Source organism: Stegostoma tigrinum, chromosome 8, assembly GCF_030684315.1.
Source record: "Stegostoma tigrinum isolate sSteTig4 chromosome 8, sSteTig4.hap1, whole genome shotgun sequence".
Classification (NCBI taxonomy): Eukaryota; Metazoa; Chordata; class Chondrichthyes; order Orectolobiformes; family Stegostomatidae; genus Stegostoma; species Stegostoma tigrinum.
In genome coordinates, this window is record NC_081361.1 from 63,405,073 (window position 1) to 63,430,822 (window position 25,750).

General features: G+C 41.1%; 1 protein-coding gene across 6 annotated transcripts in view; it reads right to left on the bottom strand.

Moving 5' to 3' along the window:
• Nucleotides 1-25,750, bottom strand: part of eps15 (epidermal growth factor receptor pathway substrate 15) — a 144,098-nt gene that overhangs the window by 62,303 nt on the left and 56,045 nt on the right. For all 6 annotated transcript variants that reach the window (XM_048539476.2, XM_048539478.2, XM_059647938.1 and 3 more), the window contains exons 11-12: nt 21,131-21,281; nt 11,957-12,042 (exon numbers count right to left, since the gene is read on the bottom strand). In XM_048539476.2, coding sequence (XP_048395433.2) covers nt 11,957-12,042; nt 21,131-21,281 — 237 coding nt within the window. The remainder of the gene's footprint in view (nt 1-11,956; nt 12,043-21,130; nt 21,282-25,750) is intronic.

Sequence of the window (25,750 nt, forward strand, 5' to 3'; positions counted from 1 at the left end):
CCATTCCTTCAATATACTGTCCTGTTTTGATCATCTCATTTTAGAAACAATGTAATTGCAACTGAGAAAGTACAAAGGAGATTCACATGAATATTGTGAGGAATGGAAAACTGCAGCTATCAGCAAAGATTGGATATGCTGTAGTTGTTATCCTTAGAACAGAGGGGACTGAGGGAAGATTTGATCGAGGCACACAAGGCAACAAGGTGCCTGGACAGAGTAGATGCAAATTATCTATTTCTCTTAGCAAAGGGACGTGACTTGGGGGCATAGATTTAAAGCAACTGGTAGAAGCATTTTATTATAAATGAGCAATATATTTTATTCACCCAGAAAATGGTAGGGATCTGGAACTCACTGCCTGAAAGGGTAGAAATGAACCTGATTTAGGCGCAGAAGTAAGCAATTTGGTTGCACGAATTCCTTTGGGTAGCACAGCTGCCTCACAGCTCCAGGGATCTGGGTTTGTGCAGTTTGCACATTTTCCCTCACGTCTGCATGGGTTTCCTCTCGGTGCTCCAGTTTCATCCCACAGACAAAAGGCAAAAGGTGTGCAGATTAGGTGGAGTAGCCGTACTAATTTGCCCATAGCATTCAGGGATGTGTAAGCTAGGTGGATTAGCAATAGGAAATGCAGCATTACAAGGATAGAGTAGATGGGTGGATCTGGATGCTCTTTGGAGGTTTGGTGTGAACTCAAATGGGCCAAATGGCCTGCTTCCACACTGTCAATTTTCTACGCTTCCATGAAATCAGCTCACCCGCAAAGTAAGATCGTGGCTGATCTGAGGATAAACTCAAATCCACATTCACACCCTCACCTGATAATTCCTCACTATTTTTGCTTATTAAGACTCCATCCACTTACTTTCGCCATAAAAATATTAGAAGATTCTGCTTCTGTTGCCTTTTGAAGAACAGAGTTCCAAAGGTAAGCAATCATAAAGAAAAGTCATAGAGATGTACAGCAATGTCAATTTCAACCCAACTCGTCCATGCCAATCAGGAACCCTAAATTAATCCAGTTGCATTTGATCTATATTGCTCTAAACCCTTCCTATTCATCTACCCATCCAGATGCCTTCTAATGTTGTAATTGTACCAGCCTCTACCACTTCCTCTGGCAGCTCTTTCCATACATGCACCACATTCTGCAAGCAATTGTTGCCCCTTATGTGCCTTCTACATCTTTACCCTCTCAGTTTCAACCTATGCCCTCCCATTGGACTCCCTATCCATGCCTTTCATGATTTTATAAATGTCTCTCAGGTCACCCCTCAGCCTCCAATGATACAGGAAAAACAACCTCAGTCTATTCAGCCTCTCCTTGTAGCGCAAACCCTCCAAAGCCTGGCAACATCCTCAGAAATCATTTCTGAACCCTTTCAAGTTTCACAACATCTTTCCTATAGCAGGGAGACGAGAACTGAACGCAGTATTCCAGAAGTGGCCTCACCAATGTCCTGTACAGCCACAACATGACACCCTAACTCCGATACCCAATGTACGGACCAATAAAGGCAGGCATACCAAACATCACCTTCACTAGCCTGTCTACCTGGGGTTCAAGGAACTATGAACCTGCACCCCAACATCTCTTTGCTCGGCAAGACACCCCAGGGTCTGACCATCAAGTGTACAGGTCCTGCCCTGATTTGTCCTACCAAAATACCGCACCTCACATTTATCAAAATTAAACTCCAGCTGCTTATCCAGCATCATACTGGCTTTGAAACTTGGATGCCACATGACCCATTTGTGTCTCAGACAGAATGTATGTTTGTTTGACGACAGCTTCCTGTTCTAAAAACATATTAACAGCTTGAAACAGTTACCTTCATTTATTGCTCAGGGCTTGGAGATACTCTATGCTTCCAGGTTAATCTGAAACAGGCTGGACATTTTTCAGAACCTAAACAGGTGAATTTAGGCATCATCCATGTGCTTATTTGATAATGCAAGCTTATTCACCCATGTACCACACCAAAAAGCCACAGACAATTGCACTGCAGTCCTATATCATGGCAATCAAGGTGATGCTCAATATTTAGCCAATCTAGTATTTCAACTACCTTCTTCTTCACTGGTATTTTGCTGTAATCTTTTTCCTTTGGCTTAATTAAACAGATGACAAGTATTAACGTAGTAACTCAGCCATCCTTTCTGCTTCCATAACTAATTTCCCTCTCACTATTTAATCATCCACATTCCACCACCCATCCAAAACCCTCCACTCCTCCTTCTCCAAACCCCTCAATGAATATTCCAGACTCCAGCAGATATGAGACCTGTAACAACAGATTCTGGGTTGTACAGAATGTACGTCCACTTATAAGAACGGCAGATAATACTTAAGAAAAATTGAACCATAAACCACAAAAATGACAACATTTGTAAACTTGTGCCATTAATCTGCACATTTCTAGGTCATGTCTGTTGCAATAATTTTACTGTAATCTATGGACAAGAGATCAGAAGTGAATATTGTGTTTCTTACAGTCTACCCAGAATAGAGCATTCATTATCATAAACAGCATCTTCTATTGCCTAATTGTAAAACATACACAAATCCCTCCAATTTTTAAAATAAATATTCTTTCACAGGATGTGGGCATCACTGACGAGACCAAAATTTATGGCTCATCACTCTTTTTATTCTTTCATGGGATGTGGGGCTTTGTTGGCTGGACTAACATTTACTGCACGTCTCTAGGTGCCCTTGGTGGTGGTATCAAGCTCTGCAAAGACGGTCTCTGTTCAGCCTTTACGGAACACCTCATAACAGCTGTTGTGTCAAGACTTAGCAGGTATATATGGGTACAGTGTAAGCATGGTTTTGCCTACTGCTCAGGAGAATGAAAGTCATGTACAACCATGATCATTCTTCTGACGTCTGCAATTCTCTTTGAGACAGTAACAGTTCATTCGATAGATGTTAGACCAGTTAATCTGTCTTATTCTTAGGATCAGAAGGTGAAATGTCATTGGAAACAAAAATTCTGTCTGTCATTCTGCATGACTTTGTTAGTAACTTACATGCATAAAACCTTTAGCTGGTCAAGATCCAGTAGTGTCTAACAACTGGGGGCTTCGCAAATCCCGACATTGCCAATCTGGGGGTTACGATCATCAAGAACATGGAGTTCTGTTCAGTGAAGGTAACACCGTGCTGCATGTTTCCTCTGGTTCATGAAGATGTTTTGACTTCAGTATTCAATCTCGAGAAGCCTTATCTCTTGTAGAAAAGATATGTCAACTTGCAGTCTATCACATTTCATGATTATCAGAGCTGTCTTGCGTGCATTTTCGACCAGTTCAAAGTCATCAGTATTTCTGTGTATGTGGTCCCACGTTCCAGCGTGACAACAAAAATATTAGCATTGGCTTTCCTTTTGTATATTCAACAGGTTGATGCAATGCATCCACTGTGTGATGAAGAAGGTTTGCCTCCCATTTTCTCTATGCTAGTTGGCTTCTCATCCTTGACCAATACTGACTCCAATACCAACAGCAGCATTGCAAACAAAAACCAAACACACAAGTCTTTCCATGTGAGTATACAGCCTATCCATTGGCATATTTTGAACAGTGCCTCCTCATGGACAATGGATCCCTCAAAGTTCAGGTTATTTTTCCAGGGAGATGTGGTCCCCAGATACATAGTGTGTACGTTCACTGCATGTGAGCACAGCTGACATTAAAAAATGAAACGAGCAGCTGTGGGTGAATATTTCCTTTTGGCGACCTCATGGAACTTGAAGGCTAAAGGAGTAAATTGTACCAAAAAAGTTTGGAGTGCAGTTCAAAGGTTGATGGATCAACCCACACACACTTTCCAGCAACCCTTGCAGCCATGTCCATGCCAAACATGTTTTTCAGTATCTTCTGGACCTGGCTGGAGAAATGGCGATGAAAACTCTGATTTTAGTTATCCCAGGGATCCCACGAATCTTGAACAGGCTTGCGCTCTTGAGAGCCCATCCAGTTTTATTGCAGAGGATTAACACAACAGGAAAGACAGCATTAGCCCAATTTGACTGACATAAAGAATTAGTTAACCACAGTCCACCTCAAGACTGGCAGCTCCTGATGAGCTAGGTATTTGGAGCTGAGTGTCTTCTCAACAAATGGACTAAAATCAGTGATCAGGCAAATGGTTAAGATAATAATCAATACTACAGTTGTTTATTGCAGGGTTAACCAAATTACATAATCAGTCTTTTACAAGACAATTCACCTGAAAAACACCCATCTGAAGTATTGCAACAGAATCTTATATGTTTCATATTTCACAGAAATTTTTGGATAAGCCTCACTCATTTGCTGTGGATTAAAAAGGTCATTCATTCCAAAATTGGAGTATATATGGCAAAGCCTCTGGAGATGGTCAGTGCAAAGACAAAACACAGGTATTTGAAACTACCTTCAGGCAGAAATAGATGAATCATCTCAGTCACCTCCTGAGTACCATTATCACAGATGCCACTCCTCAGATAATTTGATTCACTCCAGAAGATAAAGGAATAGGTGAGAGTTTGTTACAGCATAGCCTATGGACCCGACCAGCTTCCTGCACAGTACAAAGCACTTGCACTCCCGAACTAACCACGCCCTCAGACAACTTGTCCAATACAGCCACACCATAGGCACCTATTCAGTAATCTGAAAAATTGTCCACATACATCCATGTATGTTCAGTACAGCCCTATCATCAGTCTCGAAGGTTTTGTTGACAGTGCCATCAAGCAGCACTTAAGTTAGGCGACAACCTGCTCATCAATCTTTTTTGGGGTTTTACCAACAGCACTCAAGTCCAGCTCAACATTAATCAAAACAAAACACATGAATTAATGGCATGCGTTGAAATGTACGGACCTGATCTTACAACCGTTACTGAGACCTGGTTACGAGGAGGTCAGAGTTAGCAACTACATATTCATGGGTATGTAACTTTTTGGGAAGGGAAGGTTGCTGGGATAATCTGTCTTAAATGAGCAAAGTTAAGTATGATAGCAAAAAATAATTTTGCATTGGTCGTTGTAGAATCCATATAGATGAACTAAGAAATAACAAGGGGAAGATGACACTGATGGGAAAAGTCTACAGGCCCCTTAAGAGTAGCTATTCTGCAGGACAGATAATAAATCATGAGATAATGAGGGTTGAAAAGAGACAGTCCATTCATCCAGGGTGACTTTGATCTTCACAGAGATTGAGAAAATCAAATTGTGGGAATTCCTCTTCATGGCTATCTTTGCCAAAGTGTGCTCAGACAGTTTCCTGGAACAACATGTTGTGGACCAGGGATCAGGGTATTTTGGAACTCGTAATGTATAATATGGCTGCTTTAATAAATGATCTCAGAGTTAAAGATCCGCCAGAAAGGAGTAATCATGCCATGACAGAATTCAGTGATCAGTTCAAGAAACTTGGGTCAGGAACAACTGTAAATTTAGATATCAGTAATTACAGAGGGATGAGTGTTGAGGAGACTGGAAATGAGCTTAGCAAAAAAGGCAGTTGAGGAAAAATGCTTCCATTTCAGAAAATTGTTCATGACTCTCAGATAAGGTATATCCCAATGAGGACGAAGGACTAGAGGAAGCAGATAAAGTAATCGGGATTAACAAGAAAATTAAGGACAATACCAAATGGAAAGAAAGAAAAACACACAATGTTGCAAAGACTAGTGTCATACTAGAAAATTAGGGACGCTTAAAAGCCAATGAAAGATGACACAGGGAGAAAATCAACGATGATGGCAATGACACTGCTCGTGGGCAAGTTGTTGGAGGGAATCCTGAGGGACAGGATTTACGTGTATTTGGAAAGGCATGAACTGATTAGGGATAGTCAACATGGCTTTGTGCATGGGGAACTGAGTCTCACTAACATGACTGACTTTTTTTGAAGTCGTAACGAAAGGACTGATAAGGGTAGAATGGTGGACATGATCAATATGGTCTTCACTAAGGTATTCAACAAGGTTCCTCATGGTAGATCAGTTAGCAAGGATACATTACATACAGGGAGAACTAGCCACTTAGGTGCAGAACTAGTTCAAAGGTAGAAGACAGAGGGTGATGGTAAAGGGTTGCTTTTCAGACAGGATGCCTGTGACCAGTAGTGTGCCACAAGGATTAGTGCTGGGTCCACTGCTTTTTGTCGTTTGTGTAAATGATTTGGCTGAGAATATAGGAGAGATGGTTAGTAAGTTTGCAGATGACACCAAAATTGGAGGTGGAGTAGATAGTGAAGAAGGTTATCTCAGAGTACAATGTGATTCTGATCAGATGGGCTAATGGACCGAGGAATGGCAGATAGAGTTTAATTTAGATAAATGTGAGGTGTTGCATTTTGGAAAGGCAAATCAGGGCAGAACACATACACTTAATGGAAATCATGGTGAGTGCTACTGAACAAAGAGACCTTGGCATGCAGATTCATAGCTCTTTGAACGTGGACAGCCAGGTAGATAGGATAATGAAGGTGGCAATTTGATAACCTTGCCTTTATTGGTCAGTGCATTAAGTATAGGAGTTGGAAGGTTATGTTGCAACTGCAGAGAATATTGGTTTCGCGACTTTTAGAACATTGTGTGCAATTCTGGTCTGGCTGCAACAGGAAGCATGTTGTGAAACTAGAAAGGTTTCAAAAAAAAAAGATTCACAAGGATGTTGCCACAATAGGAGGGTTTCAGCTATGGGGAGAGGATGAATAGGCTAGGGCTATATCCCCTGGAGTATCAGAGGCCTGAGGGATGACCTTATAGAGAGGCATAAAATCATGAGGGACTCGGATAGGGTAAATAGGCAAGGCCTTTTCCCTGAGATGGGGGAGTCGAACTCTAGAGGGCATAGATTTAAAGGTGACAGGGGGAAGATCGGTAAAACCACATTAGTCAAGGCAGCCTTGAGGAGGAGTTCATTGAATATAACCACAATACCTTTCTTGAACAACACATAATAGGACCAACAAGAGAGGAAGCTATCCTAGATCTGGTCCTGCAGGATGAGACAGGGATAATTCATTATCTCATAGTTAGGGAGCAACTTGGAAGGAGCAATGACAGTATGGCTGAATTCAGAATACAGATGGAAAGTGAGAAGATAAAATCTAATACCAGGGTCCTGTGCTTAAACAAAGGAGATGACAATAAGCTAAGGGAGGACTTTCCTAAAGTAAACTGGAAGCAAAGAATCTATGTTGGGACAGTTGAAGAACAGTGGAGGACTTTCAAAGCAACTTTTTAAAAGTGCTCAGCCAAGTATATACCAGTGAAAAGGAAGGACTGTAGGAAAAGGGGTAATCAGCCACAGATCTCGAAGGAAACAAGGGAGGCAATCAGATTGAAAGATAAGCCATGAAAAGTAGCAAAGACCAGTGGGAAACGAGAAGATTGGGAAAACTTGTAAGTTTAACAGAATGCCACAAAAAAGGCTATTAAGAAATGTAAGGTAGATTATGAGAGTAAATTAGCTCAGAATATAACGACAAATAGCAAATGTTTCCACCAATATATAAAACAAAAAAGAATGGCTAAGGTAAACACTGGTGTGCTAGAGGATGAGAAGGGGGATTTAATAATGGGAAATGAGAAAATAGCTGAGGCCTTGAACAGGTATTTTGTGTCAGTCTTCACAGTGGAGGACACGAATAACTTGCCAGTAATTGATGGCAAAGAGATTCAGGTAGCTAAGGATCCAGACACAATCATTATCACAGAAGAGGTGGTGTTGGGAAAGCTATTGGAGCTCAAGGTAGACAAGTCTCCTGGCCACGATGGAATTCACCCCAGTGTATGAAAACAGTTGGTGGGAGTAATGGCAAATGCACTTGTAATAATTTTCCAAAATTCAGTGAACTCTGGGCAAGTTTCAGCAGATTGGAAAACAGCCAACTTGACACCACTGTTCAAAAAAGGAGGCAGGGAAAGCATGGGGAAATTATAGGCCAGTTAGCTGAACTTCTGTAGTAGGGAAAATGCTTGAATCTATCATCAAGGGAGAAACAGCAAGACATCTAGATGGAAGTTGCCCCTTTGTGAGGGGGCAGCATAGGTTCATGAAAGGCAGATCACGCTCGACTAATTTTCTGGAATTCATTATGAAGACATTACGAGCAGGAGGTGTGGTATATCTGGCTTTTCAAAAGGCATTTGACAAGGTGCCGCACAAAAGACTGCTGCCTCAGATAAAGGTGCAAGGAGATACAGGCAATATTTTAGCATGGATTGAGGACTGGTTAACTGCAGGTAGTAAAGAGTGGGTAAAAACGAGTGGTGCGCCTCAGGGATCACTGCTGGGACTGCAATTGTTTACGCTTGACCAGATGATTTGGAGTTGGAGATCACATGCAGTGTGACCAATTTTGCAGATGACACTGATAATTGTAGAGCCAAGTATGCAAAGCACTCAAAATTTGCAGAGGGATATAGACAGTTTGTGAGTGGATGAAGGTCTAGCAAATGGAATTCAATGTTGATAAATGAGAACTCATTCATTTTGGTAGGAATAACAGTAAAACGGACGATTATTTGAATGGTTAAAAAATTGCAGCAGGTGACTGTGCAGAGGGACCTGGTGGTCATTGTGGTTCAAGCACAATAGGTTGGTTTGCAGGTACAACAGGTAATTAACAAGGCAAATGGAGTTTTGTTAGAGGCATTGAGTTCCAAAGCATGGAGGTTATGTTACAGCTGTATAGGGCGCTGCTGAGGCCATACCTGGAGAGCTGTGTGCAGTTTTGGTCTCCTTACTCGGGAAAGGATGTACTGGCACTGGAGCAGGTGTACAGGAGATTCACTAGCTTGATTCTAGAGTTGAGAGGTTTGGTTATGAGGAGAGGCTGAACAGACTGGGATTACACTCATCAGAATTTAGAAGAATGAAGGGGGTATCTTATAGAAATATATAAAAACATAAAAGAAATAGATAAGACAGAAGTAGGGAGGTTGTTTCCACTGGTGAGTGAAACAAGAACAAGAAGGCATAGTATCAAAATTAGGGCGATCAGATTTAGGAATGAATTGAGGAGCAACTTCTTCATCTAAAGGGTTAGAGAACTGTGGAATTCTCTGCTCAGTACACTAAGTAAGGCTTCCTCATTGAATGTTTTTAAAGCTAAGATAGAGAAATTTTTGAATGGTAAAGGAATTACAGGTTATGGTGAGGGTGGTTAAGTGGAAGTGAGGCCAAGAAAATGTCAGCCAGGATCTTATTGAATGGCGAAGCAGGCACAATGGGCTACTCCTGCTCCTGGTTCGTATGTTTTTATTTACAATACATATATTCATGACAGTGATGATGAAACTGAATACACTATTGCTAACTGTGATTGACAGAAAAATAGGTAGGAATCTAAGTTGTGAGGATGATAAAAGAGTCTACTGAGGCACTTAGAAAAGTGAATGGGCAAAATCTTCGCAGATATAATATAATGTGGGAAAATGTGAAGTTATGACAGGAAGAATAAAAGAGCTGAATATTATTTAAATGGGAGAAAGCCTAAAGAAAAGAAAACGGAGGAAACCAGAGGGCTTGGTGCATCAATCACAAAACTAGAACCCAAGTTCAGCAGGAATGAATGAAGCAAATGAAATGTTGACCTTTGAAATAAAGATAATAGAGTATAAAATTAAAGGAGGTCTTTGTAAATATGTCAGACCACTAAAACTAGCCATGCCTGTAACACTGAACAGTTTTGATCCACTTTTCTAAGCAAAGATACATTGACTTTGACGGCAGTCTGGAGAAGGTTCACAACATCGATTCCGGGAATGGAGAGATTTACTTGTGTGTAAAGTACAAATAAATTGGCCTTGCACTCATTTGGGTCTAGAAGAATGAAAGGAGACCTGACTGAAATATCTAAGATTATTCGGGGGCTTGACCTGGTAAATGTAAAGAGACTGCTTCTTGTGGGAGAGTGTTGGACTATAGGACATAAGGGGTCACCCATTTCAGACTGAGATGAGGAGGAACTTCTTTTCTCAGAGGGTAATAAACCTGTGGAATTCTTCACTACACGGGGTTTCAGATGCTGGATCATTAATCATATTCAAAGCTAAGATAGATGGATTTTTAATTAGTAAAGGAATCAAGGGGTAAGGGGATAGGTCAGGAAAGTGGGCTTTTGGATGATCAAATAAACCACAATCTCACCGAATAGCAGAACAGATCCAATGGGCTGAATAGCCTGGTTCTGCTTCTTTTCTTATTGTCTTTGGAAACATGGACAAAAGAGCTGAATTCCAGAGTAGAGGTCAGAATGACTGCCCTTGACACCAGTCAAAGTCCAGTAGCAAATCTGAAGTCAAATCGAAATCAGGGAAAACAGTTCCCATGATCTGAGTCAAACCCAGTACAGAGGAAAATGGTTATGGTTATTCAAGTGCCAACATCTCAGCCACAGACACCACTGCAGAAGTTTCTTAGGGTAATGTCCAAGACATAACTATCTTCAACTTTTTCATCAATTAACTTGGTAGTTTGAATGTTCATTCATGTCCCAGTGTGTTTGGTAACATATGCAACTCCACAGGTAGTGAAGCAGTCTGTGACCAAACACAGCAAGACATAAACTCAGGCTTAAACTGGAGAGTAGCAGGTTGATTGGTGATTTGTCTCATTATTGCTTGAAGGATTAACAATGCAAAAATTAGCTGCCATAGCTGGCTACAAAATGACGACTATCCACAAGTCATCTCACCTACACAAAAGGCTACATAAAATTCTTTGATGATTCTTTAAAAAATGCAATAACAGCTCATGTTATACTATGAACAACTTCAACAGTGCTTTTCTTTTTCCAATGGTAAACATTTGGCAGGATCAGGAAATTTAATTTTTGGATACCAACATCTTTGCCATGTATTTCTTCCTCTCTTTCCTGATCTCAGATGCAACACCGGGGTTGCAGAAGCCACCAGCACCAAGTGAAAATTAGCTGTTTCCCCAACACAACATGTGAAAAGTCTATGCTGGTAGCTAAAACAACCTGTACTGCTCTCACCTTTCCCTGGTGGCTGATTAAGCAATTCTACTCAGACAGCCATAGAAACAGGAGCAAAAACAAAGTTGCTGGATAAGCTAAGCAGGTCTGGCAGCAACTGTGAAGGTAAAAACAGTTAACATTTCAGGTCTGGTGACTCTTCCACAGAACCCGTTCTGAAGTAGGGTCACTGGACTCCAAACGTTAATTCTTTTTTGCCTTCACAGATGCTGCCAGACCTGCTAAGCTTTTCCAGCAACTTTGTTTTTGTTCCTGATCTACAGCATCTGCAGTTCTTTGGGTTTTTACTTAGCCATATAAACAGATTGTTTATTTCCCTTTTCACATTTGTGGTGACTTAGGGTCAAACAAACAGTAACTACAAATAGAGAAATGATAAGAGATAACTATTAAAGAAAATGTATAATTATTTCAACGTCATATTTTCAAAAGCTGTTTCACAAGACTTATTCTGCATTGTACAAATAAAACACACTTTAAAATATACTCCAGTATCAAAAACAACCAGACAACAGTTCCTTCAATCAAGTGCTCTGGCTTCCTCAAAAGTCTAATAATTTTTGCAGATCTGGAGAATGTAGAATGCAGAGAGTGGAAGTGGTATTATGTAGGCCCATAAAGATGACCTGCACTGATCCAGCACGTTGCAACTTTGCACAAAATAACATTTTTTGTTTATTTGCTTATGGAATTTGAGGATTGCTGGAAAGGTCAAAATTTATTTCTCATCCCTAATTGCCCCTGCGATGGTGGTGGTGAACCAATCAAAAAATACAATGACAAAATTATTAATAATTATAACATTAAGTCTAAGTTAGCCAACAGAACATCTGACATCGTTTTTGGAGTTATTTTGTAGAATAGCAAATAATTACAATATTAAATTATCACATGGGCTTGACAATGTGGAGTTGTACCTATTCAGTGATACAGCAATGTTTACCTGTGAAGATCAGCAATTTCGTTGTGAATAGAATCAAGCTCTTTGATGGCTGAGAAGTCACTTTTAGTGTTCAGGGCTGATCCGTTCTGTGATAAGCAAAATTTAGATTATTTCACCCTCCAAGAACAATAAACATGTAGATTTAAAACCAATTTTAAGTTCATAGCTTTACACAATTCCATAGTTTAGCAAATATTTTACAGTTTAAAAAGAACATACGTAAAATCAACATTCTAAAGCTTAATGCTAGACCTGAAGCAGATCAATCTGCCAGCCCAGCGTATCAAACAACACAAAATGACCAAAACTGGCTCAATCATACCATCAGCTATCAAATCCAAACGCATGACTTACCAAGTTGCATTCATAATTTAAATATGAGCACCAGATCAAACTATCAGTTTGCCTATGAAGCAGTACAACAACAGGACGCAACCAAAGACAACAGTAACAATGAGCCATCCTAAACTTGACCTTACATGTTAACTGGGAGCACAGGGGAATAAAAAAATGGGCAAAACATGTATTTGAAAAGTGATTTATTTATCTTGTCCTTGGCCATTTTAATCTTGTTCATTCATTTCTTAATTCAGAATAACAGATGATTTAGTTTAAAAGAAGAAAAGTTTAGTTTAGTATTGAATATCTATGGAAGTTTGTGAACCCAGAATTCTTTTCCTAATTGATTATATAAATTTTTCTCCAAAATCGTGCTTCATAACAATCTCAAGTGAACAAAAAAAAGCTATCTGAAAAAGAAAAAGAAATCAGCTATTATGAACAAAAGAAGATGAACAGATGATAGGTTAAACAGTAAATAATAATGCTAACCTTGCATTTTTAACGAAGAAGTGTTACGTTAGGCTTCCAACGTTATTCACATATTATGGACATCAAAGCAGTGCAGCAAGGATGGCTGGCACAATGAGAAAGGCATAGAGCCTGTAGCAAAGCAGAGGCCAGTAGAATGCAAGAAAGAAAGTTTTAGCAAGAATTAGTAAAGCTACAAAACAGAATTGGATTAATTGTGGAATATCAAACTTCCAAGAAACACATTTTTGGTGAATATTTGCTTTGGATCAAGCAGCATCACATCAAAATGGAAACCAGAATTTCCAGAACACAATTATTGAAAAGAATTAAAGCATACCCAGAAAACACATTTCTACTTGCAATTGTATTGTTTTACTGAGGTGCATTAATTCAAGAGTGACTTCAAATCCACAAAAGGAGTTTAAAAAAAGCCCAGAGACAAATGAAGCATTAGACTATTACAATTATCTTCTTCAGCGTTTCTGGTGAAAACTTGAATTTGAATTGAAAACATTATTGCCATTCACTGTTTACTTTCTCCCTTCTTTACTAATACTGTACAATGATTGGTGAAAAATGCTGTATCACCAGTCGAAAAAAAAACTGAATTCCTGGCTGTAATATTCCTAAATTATCAGTTTACAGAGAGCAATAAATTGTAATAAACTGAAACAATGTCCAAAACTTGGTAAAAGGAGGAGGGGAAAAAGGGAATGGATGGAAAACGAAAACAAATTACATCACAATCAACAGTCATGCGGTTAGCAGGAATCAGCAGATTGTCCAACACAACAAGGAATACTCAAAAATATACAACAGATAAATGGCAAACACAACAGAAAGTTGCAACTAATTAACCACATGAGAAATGTAACCTTAAAATTACAACTTTTTTTGAAAAATGAAGTATGCAAACAGGGATTAAAATGAAATTACTGGAAACATGCAACAAGACCAAAGGAAGGTCAGCACATCAGTAGAGCATAATGGAGCAAAGTGAAGACGAAATGCAATCCCTTTGTTGTGAAGTGATGAGTGCGCAATCATGGGAACCAAACTATTTTGGCCGAGTTTACCACAACCTTCAGAAAAATGACCGAATGTGTGTCCTGGGTATCGTAATACAGTACTTAATATAGGCTTACTGTCTTCAGCACTTAGCTGCAACTGAATCCCAGCGTTTCCATAAAAACTGAAATAACTGTGGATGATGTAAATTAGACTCAAAGATAGAAATTGTTGGAAAACTTCAGCTGGTTTGGCAGCACCTGTTGAGGGAAATCAAAATTAACGTTTCGGGTCCAGTGACCTTGCCAGAGAACTGTGCAAAGCCCAATTCTGAAGGAGGGTCACTTGACCCACAGCATTAATGCTGATTTCTCTCCACAGATGCTGCCAGACCTGCTGAGCTTTTCCAGTAAGTCCTGTTTATGTTCCAGCATTTGCATCATAATTTCAAACACTAATTTATTCTAATTTGCAAATAAAATCAACTACTATTTTCCATTTTTAAGTGGAGCATTCACTACATCAGACTATTCCACATCTCTGTTATTATCTATTGTTTTTTCAAAGTATCTTCAACTTATATTAACTTCTGTTTTGTATTCCCAGAATTACCTGTTCATGTCCTTCTCTCATTCTTTTTGTAAATTCTATTAAAATACCCAATTGCCCCTCAGTATTCAGTTCGCAAGAGGATTGTTGCTCATATGTTAAGCTAACTCATTTTTCCGACAGATGCTGATTCGCTTGAGAGTTCCCAGATTGTTTTTGTTGTTTATCATAATAAAGTCGACATTTCTGTCATTGTTCGCAAAGAAACATGACATTGCATGATTGACGTTGATAATAAACAATTGTAAAAATTCATAGAATCATAGCATCCCCACAGTGTGGGAAGAGGCCAATGAGCCCATTGAGTCTACACCCACTCTCCAAAGAGCAGTCTCCATTTACATTGGCGAATGCATCTAGCCTGCACATCCCTGGACACTACAGGGCAATTTAGCTTGGCCAATCCACCTAAACTGCACATCTTTGGACTGTGGGACCAAACTGGAGCACCTGACAGAAACCCATGCAGACATGGGCAGAATGTGTCAACACCACACAATCATCCAAGGCTGGAATTGAACCCAGGCTCCTGGTGCTGTGAGGCAGCAATACTAACCACCGAGCCACCATGCAACTCTAAGAGAAATCTGCATTGTTTACCAAGGACCAAGTCAAAAATTGGATGGCTGGGACTACTATGAGTTGTCAACAGAGTCTGGAAAATCAGTAAATACTCACATCAATTTAGAATCAGATTTGAATATTTTTCAGAGCATTTTGTTCTACAGCAAACACTATGTTATAATATCGTTTTTCCACTAACACATACTTGAATGAAACATGTTCATCCCTCGAGGAGGTTATTCTAAAGAAATGTACATTTCTTTTCTGTCTACTCAGTTCCCACCAAGAGGAGTGGATGATTTAATGATCCTCACAGAGAAGCAGACAGACTGGTGGTGGACCAAAGTAGGATTCAGGATCAGCAGCAGTAAGCTTAAAAGAAGCAAGGAAAATGCAGAGGTCCCAGAAGCAGACAGACAGGGAGCAAAGCTGTTTTGACAAAATGAACTGTGATATGATAGGAGAGCAAGCAAGTAACATTTTCTCGCTTGTCTCTTGACGAGATATTGAATTAAGACCGTAAGCAGAACTCAAAAACTTTATGAAGATAACGACTAGAACTTCAAATCTAAACTCCTTCACTTGAGGGAGTTAAGGCATTCTGGTTGTTGTCTGACATACAGAAAAATAATATTTGCTAGCTTATATTTAAGTAACAATAAGGGTATAAAAGCAAAAGGTCCATATTCTATTTGTTAAGCTTTGACCGGGGAACTCAGGCCCATGATTAGCCTATTCTGCACTATGTGGCAAAATGCACTGGATGATCATGTATAAAAGGACTGCTTCCAACTGCAGCAACTCCAGCTCTGGGTTTTGAAAATCAAGTGGCAGCTGGGGGTACCATGACGTATTTTGAGGCTGAGCAGTTCATGCAAAGCATGCTTCAGGACGTAGTCATCCTGTAGATTGAGCAAGTGCAGGTAGAGAGGGAATGGATAACATCTGCAACAGGGCCAACATCCTTGCAGGGAGGTTCCCCAATGCTGTTGGGTAGATTTAAACAATACTGGCAGAGGGATGGGATCCTGACAAGTACTTCTGAGGGGCGAGAAGCTGAAATGGAGATAGAAGTTGAAGCAACGAGCAAGTCAGTCTCTGGAAGACAGATGAACATTGGAGGGAATGGGAGAAGACAAGGTGGGGTAGCTGGAAGGGGATTAGGGGATGAGAGAGACCGTGCAAAAGAGAAGACAGGAAGCGTGCATGAGCACATGGCAGGAGAGAGTGAGTGAGCAGGAGAGAGAGAGAGAGAGAGAGACAGACAGACAGACAGAGACAGAGAGGGGGGGGGGGCGCGAGAGAGAGAGAGAGCGCGCATGCAAGAAGGGGAGAGAGAGAGAGCGCGCCAACAGGGGAGAGGGCGCGAGCCGGGGGGGGGAGTGACAGACAGAGACAGCAAGTGGGAGAGAGAGAGCGAGCAAGTTGAGAGAGAGAGCGCGAGAGAGGGCAACCCTAACAATAACTTTCAAATCCTCTCTGGCCACAGTTGAGCTGTCAGAAGACTGAAGGACTGCTAATTTTGTTCCATTATTAAGAAAGGGCAGAAGGATTAGACCTAGAAATTGAAGGACAGTCAGTCTAACCTCAGTTTTAGGCAAGTTTTTCAAAAAATGAAAAAGAAGCATTTGGAGAGACACAATTAATTAACGATGATCAGCATGGATTTTGTAAAAGGAAGTTTGCAGATCAGCAAAGCTCAGCATAGATTAGCAAGTTTGCAGATGACACTAAGATTGGTGGAGTAGCAGATAGTGAAGGGGACTGTTGGAGAATGCAGCAGAATGCAGATAGATTGGAGAGTCCGGCAGAGACATGGCAGATGGAGTTCAACCCAGGCAAATGCGAGGTGATGCATTTTGGAAGATCCAATTCAAGAGCGAACTATACGGTAAATAGAAAAGCCCTGGGAAAAAGTGATGCAAAGATAGATCTGGATGTTCAGGTCCATTGCACCCTGAAGGTGGCAACGCAGGCAGGTAGTGTGGTCAGGAAGGCATACGGCATGCTTTCATTCATCTGACAGGGTATTGAGTACATGAGTTGACAGGTCATGTTGCAAATTTATAGGACTTTAGTTCGACCACATTTGGAATACTGCGTACAGTTCTGGTTGCCACATTACCAAAAGGATGTGGATGCTTTCGACAGGATGCAGAGGAGGTTCACCGGGATGTTGCCTGGTATGAAGGATGCTAGCTTTGAAGAGAGGTTGCATCGATTAGGATCATTTACACTAGAAAGACGGAGGATGAAGGGGGACCTGATTAAAGTCTACAAAATCATGAGAGGTATAGACGGGGTGGATAGCAAGAAGCTTTTTCCCACCCAGACTGGGGGGGCTCAGTTACTAGGGTCACAATTTCAAGATGAGAGGGGAAATGTTTAAGGGAGATATCCATGCAAAGTTCTTTACTTAGAGGGTGGTGGGTGCCTGGAACATATTGCCAGCGGAGGTGGTACAGGCGGGCAGGATAGCATCATTGAAGATGTACCTGGACCGATACATGAATGGGCAGGGACCAGAGGGATACAGATCCTTGGAAAACAGGCGACAGGTTTAGATAGAGGATTTGGATCGGCGCAGGCTTGGTGGGCCGAAGGGCCTGTTCCTGTGCTGTAATTTTCTTTGTTCTTTGTACTTCGAAGGTCATATTTGACAAACTTGATCAAGTTTTCTTCCCGGAGTGCTGACGTAGGCAATGCATTTGAGGTGATCTACGTGGACTGATCTACAACGATGTGCTTCTGAGGCTTTATAAAGCTCTAGTTAGGGGCCATTTAGAATGCTGTGTCCAATTTTGGGCCCCACACCTCAGGAAGGACATACTAGCCCTGGAGTGTGTCCAGCGGAGATTCACGCGGATGATCCCTGGAATGGTACATTTAACGTATGATGAACGGCTAAGAATCCTGGGATTGTACTCATTAGAGTTTAGAAGGTTGAGGGGAGATCTAATAGAAACTTAGAAGATAATGTATGACTTAGAAGGGGTGGACACTGGGAAGTTGTTTTCGTTAGGCGGGGAGACTAGGACCAGTGGGCACAGCCTTAAAATTAGAGGGGATAAATTTAAAACTGAAATGAGACGACATTTCTTCAGCTAGAGAGTGGTGGGCTTGTGGAATTCACTGCCGCAGAGTGCAGTGGAGGCCGGGACGTTGGATGCCTTCAAGGCAGAGATTGACAAATTCTTGATCTCAAAAGGAATCAAGGGCTATGCGGAGAGTGCAGGGAATATTGAAATGTTGAAATGCCCATCAGCCATGATTTAAATGGCGGATGGACTTGATGGGCCAAATGGCCTTACTTCCACTCCTATGTCTTATGGTCTGATGGACTTAATAGAAACATAGCAAATAGGAGATGGAGGCCATTCATCCCTGTGAGCCTGTTCAACCATTCAATATGATCATGGCTGATCATCTAACTCAGTACCCTGTTCCTGTTATCTCACCCTACCTTGTGATCCCTTTCATTCTAAGAATTATTTCTAACTCCTTCTAGTAAAGATTCACTATTTTGACTTCAACTGCTTTCAGTAACAGAGAATTTCACAAGTTCACTACTCTCTGGGTGAAGAAATTTCTCCTAATCTCAGATCTAGGTGACCTGCCTTGTATCCTTAGACTGTGACCCATGGTTCTGTGCTCCCAGGTCATCAGGAACATCCCACCTTTGTTTACTCTGTCTAGTCTAGTCGGAATTTGATAGGTTTGCAATGCTTCCTCATTGTTCTAAATTCGAGTGAATATAGTCCTCTTGATCCAATCTCTCCTGATATATCTGTCCTGCTATCTCAGGTATTAGTCTGGCAAACCTTCATTACACTCCCTCCAGAGATAGAAAACATCCTTCCTAAGGAGACCAAAACTGCACATAATACTCCCAGTGTGATCTCACCAAGGCCCTGTACAAGTTCAGCAAGACATTCTGGTTTCTGTTGTCTAATCCTCTTGCTATCATGGTTGACATGCCATTTGCCTTCTTCACTGCTTGTTGTACCTGCATGTTTACTTTTGTTGTAGACGCTATGACTTTTGTACAACACAGCTACGTCTTGTTGCACCTCCTCCTTTCCCATGTTATCACCATTCAGATAGAAATTTTCCTTCCTGTTTTTCCTTACAAGGTGAATAACCTCACATTTCTCTTTATGTTATACTTCATCTGCAATGCATCTTCCCACCACTCAACCTGTCCAAATCACACTGCAGTATCTTTGCATCCTCCTTTGTTCAATCTCCCAGCCAGCTATGCATTGTCAAAAACTTGAAGATTATATTTAGATCCCTCATACAAATCATTAATACTGACTATGAATAGCTGGGGGTCCAAGCACTGATCCCTGTGGTACCAAACTGTCACTGCATGCCACTTGGAAAAAGACCCATTTATTCCTATTCTATTTCCGATCTGCCAACCAGTTCTCTATCCATACCGGTGCATTGTCCCCAATCCCATGTGTTCAAATTTTACATACTAGTTTTTTACGTGAAACCTTATCAGAAGTTTTCCAAGTGTCCAAGAAAACCACATCCATTTGCTCCCCCTTATCAACTCTAAGGTCCATCCTCAAAACAATTTCCCATAGATATATTCAAGCATAATTTCCCTTTGATAAATCTACTCTGACCGTTTCCGATTGTCACTGCTTTCTAAGTGCTGTGCTATTTAATCTTTTATAATGGACTCTGGTATTTTCCCCATTAGTGATCTCAGGGCAACTGGTCTATGATCCCCTGTTTCCCCTCGACTGCATTTTCTAAATAATAGGGTCAATGTTAGCCAGCTTTCAATCCGTAACAACTGTTCCAAATCTATAGTATCGTTAAAGATGACCACTATTTCGAGGGGTACTTCCTTAAGTAGTCTTGGATGTAGATTATCAGCCTATGGGGATTTATCTGTCTTGAATTACCAAATGACAATAAGGCAGTTAAGAGTCAATCACATTACTGTGGGTCTGGAGTCACATGTAGGGGTGGTGGAAGGATGGCAGTTTCCTTCCCTAAAGGACATTAGTGACCCACATGGGTTTCCCCCGCCAACAATCAACAATGATCATAATTAGACCTTTAATTCCCAATCTTAATTGCATTCAAAATCAAATGAATTCCACTACAGAGGATTTGAACAGCGAACCCAGAACATGACCTCAATCTCTGGACTAACAGTTTAGCAATAACACCACAAGGCCATCGCCTCCCCGTAGTCTAAACAATGAGGGAAGACTGGATAGGCTGTGGTTGCTATTTTGGAGGAGTTGAAGTTTAAAGGAGACCTGATATGGTTGTGGGAGGCCAAGATAGGGTGGATAACAGTATTTTTTCCCCCATTGGTAGAGGGATCTAGACCATGGGACACAAATTTAAGGTAACCTGTCGAATGGCAGGAGTTGACAAAAATTCTTTTCACCAAATGGATGGCAGAAGTCTGGAACTCACTGCCTAACAGGGTGTTTAAGTCAGAAACATTAATAACATTGAAGCAGTATTTAGATTTTCACTTGCATTGCCATAGTCTCTAAGGCTACAAGCTAAGAGCTGGAAAATGGGGCGAGTACAGTCAAATCTTAAACAAAAACAAACAGAAATTGCTAGAAAAACTCAGCAAGTGACAAAGCATCTGTGGAGAGAAAGCCGTGTTGACATTTTTGGGTCCAGAACCTTCTTTCAGAATTTAGTCAAATCCTTGTTGACCAGCATGAGCACGACAGGCCAAATAATCTCCTTCTACATTGCAAACTTCTATCAGTCTCAAGACTTGCATCAAATGGCAGGAAGGAAATGGTGAGAGGAGTTTCAAGAGTGTATGAAATCATCATATGAGAAAAGGGAGAAGTTTAATGAAAGTAACAGCTGTTGTTCCCTAGTATATGCATAAACCCTTACAAACATGATATCACAAATTTTGCTAAGTCAACAGAAATTAACAAGATTTAAGTTTATAATAAGGATTCAATAATAATTTAACTTGAATTATTATAAATATACTCAAGTCTGAATCATTACTTGGGTCAATGCTGATAATTTTATTCCTCATGAAAATGAGGCCAAGGGTTGGTGTTGGAACAAATCGCTCAGACAACATCATCATCATGACATCATCTTCACAAGAAATGTTCACAGTTGGTCCGCCAACTGGTTAGCTGAAGCCATGAGGAAAATTAAAATTACCTTTTGTGTACTATCAGAGGGAGGCATCATCTCTGCTGTGAGAACCTGAGGTGGATCAATACCTTTAGTTAGCTTCTGGTTTATTAAATGTAGTGCCAAGGCAAACTGCTCCTTTGTTAGCTTTCCACAATCATTTGTGTCACAAAGTGCCCTGTGAAGGCAGAAAATTAAGACAGATCAACAGCTCTGCTAACTTCTATCAAGTCTGTCAAATTACCACAGGCTAGATTTGGATCACTTTACTTTCATTCCCAAGGTTGAAAGTGAAATAATATTTTGGCTCATAATTTGGCATATTTAAGCTAAACTGGAAGGACCAAAAAAAAAGTTGACCCACATAGTCTTCAAAATATTCCCTTCCAATGTAGTTACGAACCCCTGTGCTGCTCTTCAAGCACCACATTATTTTTTAGTGATGTCACTAATCAGGGAAAAATTGTATCAAATTCACTTCATCTGCAGAGAAATACCCAGCAGTACAACTACAGATTCCATCCTTCCAAATTCAATTGTGTCTTGGGAAAAATAATACTGGGTTTTCAGTTAGAAATATTGCTGGTCCACAGGTAGTGGAATTAAGTGAAGATGATGAATTAACCAGTTAAAAGAAGGAGATTCAAAACAATTTGGCCTTAGGTAATTATTCCTCAGAGGAAAGACAGAGATTTCTTTACTCATGTAGCCTCTTAGCTGGAAGTGTCACAGTTCCCCATCAATGATGATTATTTGTTCTAGGGACTGCAGTTCCACTTCATCCAGTAATATTTCCCCAGTTGCCTTAATGATGATTTCTGATGTCCACCGTGTAGACTTTCATCACCATACTTAAAAGTCACCAAACCAAACTACTGAGAAATCTTGAAACAAAAAGATCTTCATGGAAGAATTCCACTACTCATCTACATAGCATGATATTTTCAGTTAAGAAATGGACTTGAAGGCTGAACAGGAAGAAAGTCAAAAATCACAGATGGGTCTAATTTCCAGGTGCTCTCTCTTGGAGAGCTTGATCATCAACACCATATGGAGACCTGAATGACTCGGATATCAGAGACAACAAGGTGTAGAGCTGGATGAACACGGCAGGCCAAACAGCATCAGTGGAACAGGAAGGCTGACATTTCGGGCCTGGACCTTCTTCAGAAAGGGTCTAGGCCCGAAACGTCAGCCTCCCTGCTCCTCTGATGCTGCTTGGCCTGCTGTGTTCATCCAGCTCCACTCCTTGTTATCTCAGATTCTCCAGCATCAGCAGTTCCTACTATCTCTGACTCAGATATCAGATTACCTTGCCTTCTAGAGTCAATTTACTTCGATGTATTTTCTGGTTAGATGTATACCCATAAAGGCAATTTGACCCTTAATCACCAGAATATTAACAACTCTGGTTTAGTCCTCAAATAGCCAGGAAACAACAGGAAAAGGAAAAGAAACACTTTTAGAAGGTGAAAAGGGATCAATTTAACAGAGGCCCTTTTTGAATTTCCAAGGTGGAGGGCAAGAGCTTAAGAAAACAATGAGGAAAACAAAAAGGAGACATGAAGAAATACATGAAAAATTAGGGAGAATTTCAAAATATTCTATAAGCAGGAAGAGGATAACCAGGGGATAACAGTAGGGCCCATTGTGGACAGAGGACATGAAGATAAAGGACAATGTTGTTAAACGAGTAATTCACTCAGGATAAGGAGGATGTAGAAACAGAAGTTGGATCAAAGTGCAATGTGGTTCTTGAGCAGACTGACACAGAAAGTAACGAGGGAGTGGAGGTTTTGTAAGGTTTAACAGTGGGTAAATCCCTAGATCAGGCGGAGTTACATCTCAGGCTACTATGGGAGGCGAGGGAGAAAATTACAGGGGCTCTGTCTCAAACTTTTATTTCCTCTCTAGCATCGGGGAGGTGACACAGGACTGGAGGACAGCCAGTGCAAATACCATTTTTCAAGCAAGGTGACAGGGATAAAGTTGGGAATTGCAGACCAATGAGTCTCACATCAGTCGTCAGGAAACTACTGGATAAAATTCCGAAGGACAGAACTCATCCCCATTTGGAGAGGCAAGGTTTGGTCAGGGGTAGTCAACCTTCTCTGTCAGAGGGAGGTCACGTCTACCAAGCTTGAATTTTTTGCTGATGCGATCAGGTGTGTAAATAAGCGTAGTACAATTGGTGAAATTTACCTGGCTTTTTATACAAGTTCCACAAGGGAGACAGATAAAGAAGGTAAAAGCACGTGCAATCCATACTAACTTGGCAAGATGGATTCAAAATCGGCCGAGTGGTAGGAAACAGAGGGTAGTGGGTGAAGGTTGTTTGTGTGGCTGGATGCCAGTGTCAGGTGACATATCACATAGAATCCCTAGGTTGGGGAAACAGGACCTTTGGCCCAACAAGTCCACACCGACCTTCAGAGCATCCCACCCAGACCCATCCTGCTGTAACCCACCTAATCTACATATCCCCGAACACAATGAGCAATTTAGCATGGCCAACCCACCTAGCCTGCACATCTTTGGACTGTGGGAGAAAGCCGGAGGAAACCTACACAGACAGAGGGACAATGTGCAAACTTCAGACAGACAGTCGCCTGAAGGTGGAATTGAACCCGCTAACCACCGACATACATGATATACAAGAAAACCCTGGCAGCCAGGGGAACAATCAACACATTTGTGCTAACGCAAATTGATTGCATAGTTGATCATGCAGAGTTTTCAGTTCTTGGATCACTGGAATTTCTTCTGGAGTAGAGGTGACCTGTACAAGGGGGATGGGTTGCACTTGAACTGGAGGTGGTCCAATATCCTTGTTGGAGAGATTTGCTAGTGTTACCCAGGAGGATTTAATCGAATTTAGTGGGGTTGGGACTCTGAATAAGAGAAGGGCCATCAAGAAATTGGAAAAAATACCAGAGCCATCAAGAGCAAATCTACGATCGAGGACAGCCAGGGGCACAGTAAAGGGAGGGAAAAGACTTCTGGTTTAAAGTGCATTTATGTCAACTTACAAGGCCTAACTGCTAAGGCAGGTGAGCTCAGAGCCTGCATTGGGTCTGGGGAATAGGATATTATAGCCAGAACAGAAACATGGCTGAGAGATGGACACGACTGGCAACTCAATGTTCCAGGATACAGAAGCTGCTTGCGTGACAGAAGTACGAGCAAATGAGGAAGGTGAGTTGATCTTCTGAAAAAGGGAGGACATAACAACAATGCTTACAGAGGATACTCTTAAAAGGTCAAATGAGGATATATGGTTAGAACTTACAAACAAGAAGGGGAGGGTCACTCTGTTGGCACTGGATTATAGACCCCCAAATAGCCATAAGACACTGGAGTTGCGGACATACAAGAGATATTGCAAATACGTGTAGGAATAGCAGAGTGGTATTGGTTGGAGGTTTTAATTCACCCTGAATTGACTGGGCCACCCAGAGCGTAAAAGGCCCAGACAGGGTGGAATTTGTCAAATATGTCCAAGAACGTTTCCGAAATCAATACATCAAGGGAGAGTGCAACACTGGACCACCTCTTAGAAAACAAGATCGGGCAAATAACTGAGGTGTCAGCTAGAAACCACTTTGGGTCCAGTGACCATAACTCTCTTAGTTTCAACAGAGTTATGAAAAAGACAGGACAAGTCCACAGGTTATGGTGCTCAACTGGAGCACGGCCAATTTTGGGGCCATTAGACAGGATCGAGCATCAGTTGATTAGGTGAGTATGTTTGAAAGAAAAAGGAATGACTGGCAAATGGGAGGCTTTTAAAAGTGTCAAATCCATAGTCCAGGGACAATATGTCCCTGTTAGGGTGAAGCAAAAAGATGGCAGGTTTAGGGATCCCTGGTTGATGAGCGATATTTGAGGCTCTAGTGGAAAATGAAGGCATACACTGGGTTTAAGCTATCAGGCTTAAGTGAAGCCCTAGATGACAATAAAAGGCGTAGCAGCACACTCAAGAGGGAAATCAGAAGAGCAAAAACAGAGTAGGGGATGGATCTGGCAGATAAGGTTAAAGATAATCCCAAGACGTTCTATAGCTATAATAAGAATAAAAGAGTGGCGAGGGAGAAAATAGGACCCCTTAAAGATCAGCACAGCTGTCTATGTGTGGAGAGACAGGAGATGGGGAAGATTTTAATGAATATTTTCCCTTAGTAAATCCTGAGGAGAGAATCATGGATGCTAATGAAATAAGGGAAACGGTGGGGGGGGATGTTGTGGACAATATACGTATTACCAGAGAGGAGGTGCTTGCAGCCTTTGATCACGTTATAGGTGGATAAATCCCCTGGGCCTGATCAAGTCCATACTCTGACATTGTGAGAGGGGAGGGAAGAAAATGTAGAGATCCTTGCAGAAATTTCCGCTGCATCGTTAGCCACTTGTGAAGTTCAGGAAGACAGCAAAGGTGACTCACATTGCTCCGAAGACAAACCAGGGAACAACAGACCAGTGAGCCTGACGTCAGTGGTAGGCAAGTATTTGGACAGGATACTGAGGGACAGAAGCAGCCAACATGTGGATCATCAAGATCTGATTAGATATAGTCAGCATAGATCTGTGCATAGGAAGTCATGTCTGTCAAATCTTTTAGACTTTTTAAAAGTGCTAACAAACAGTATA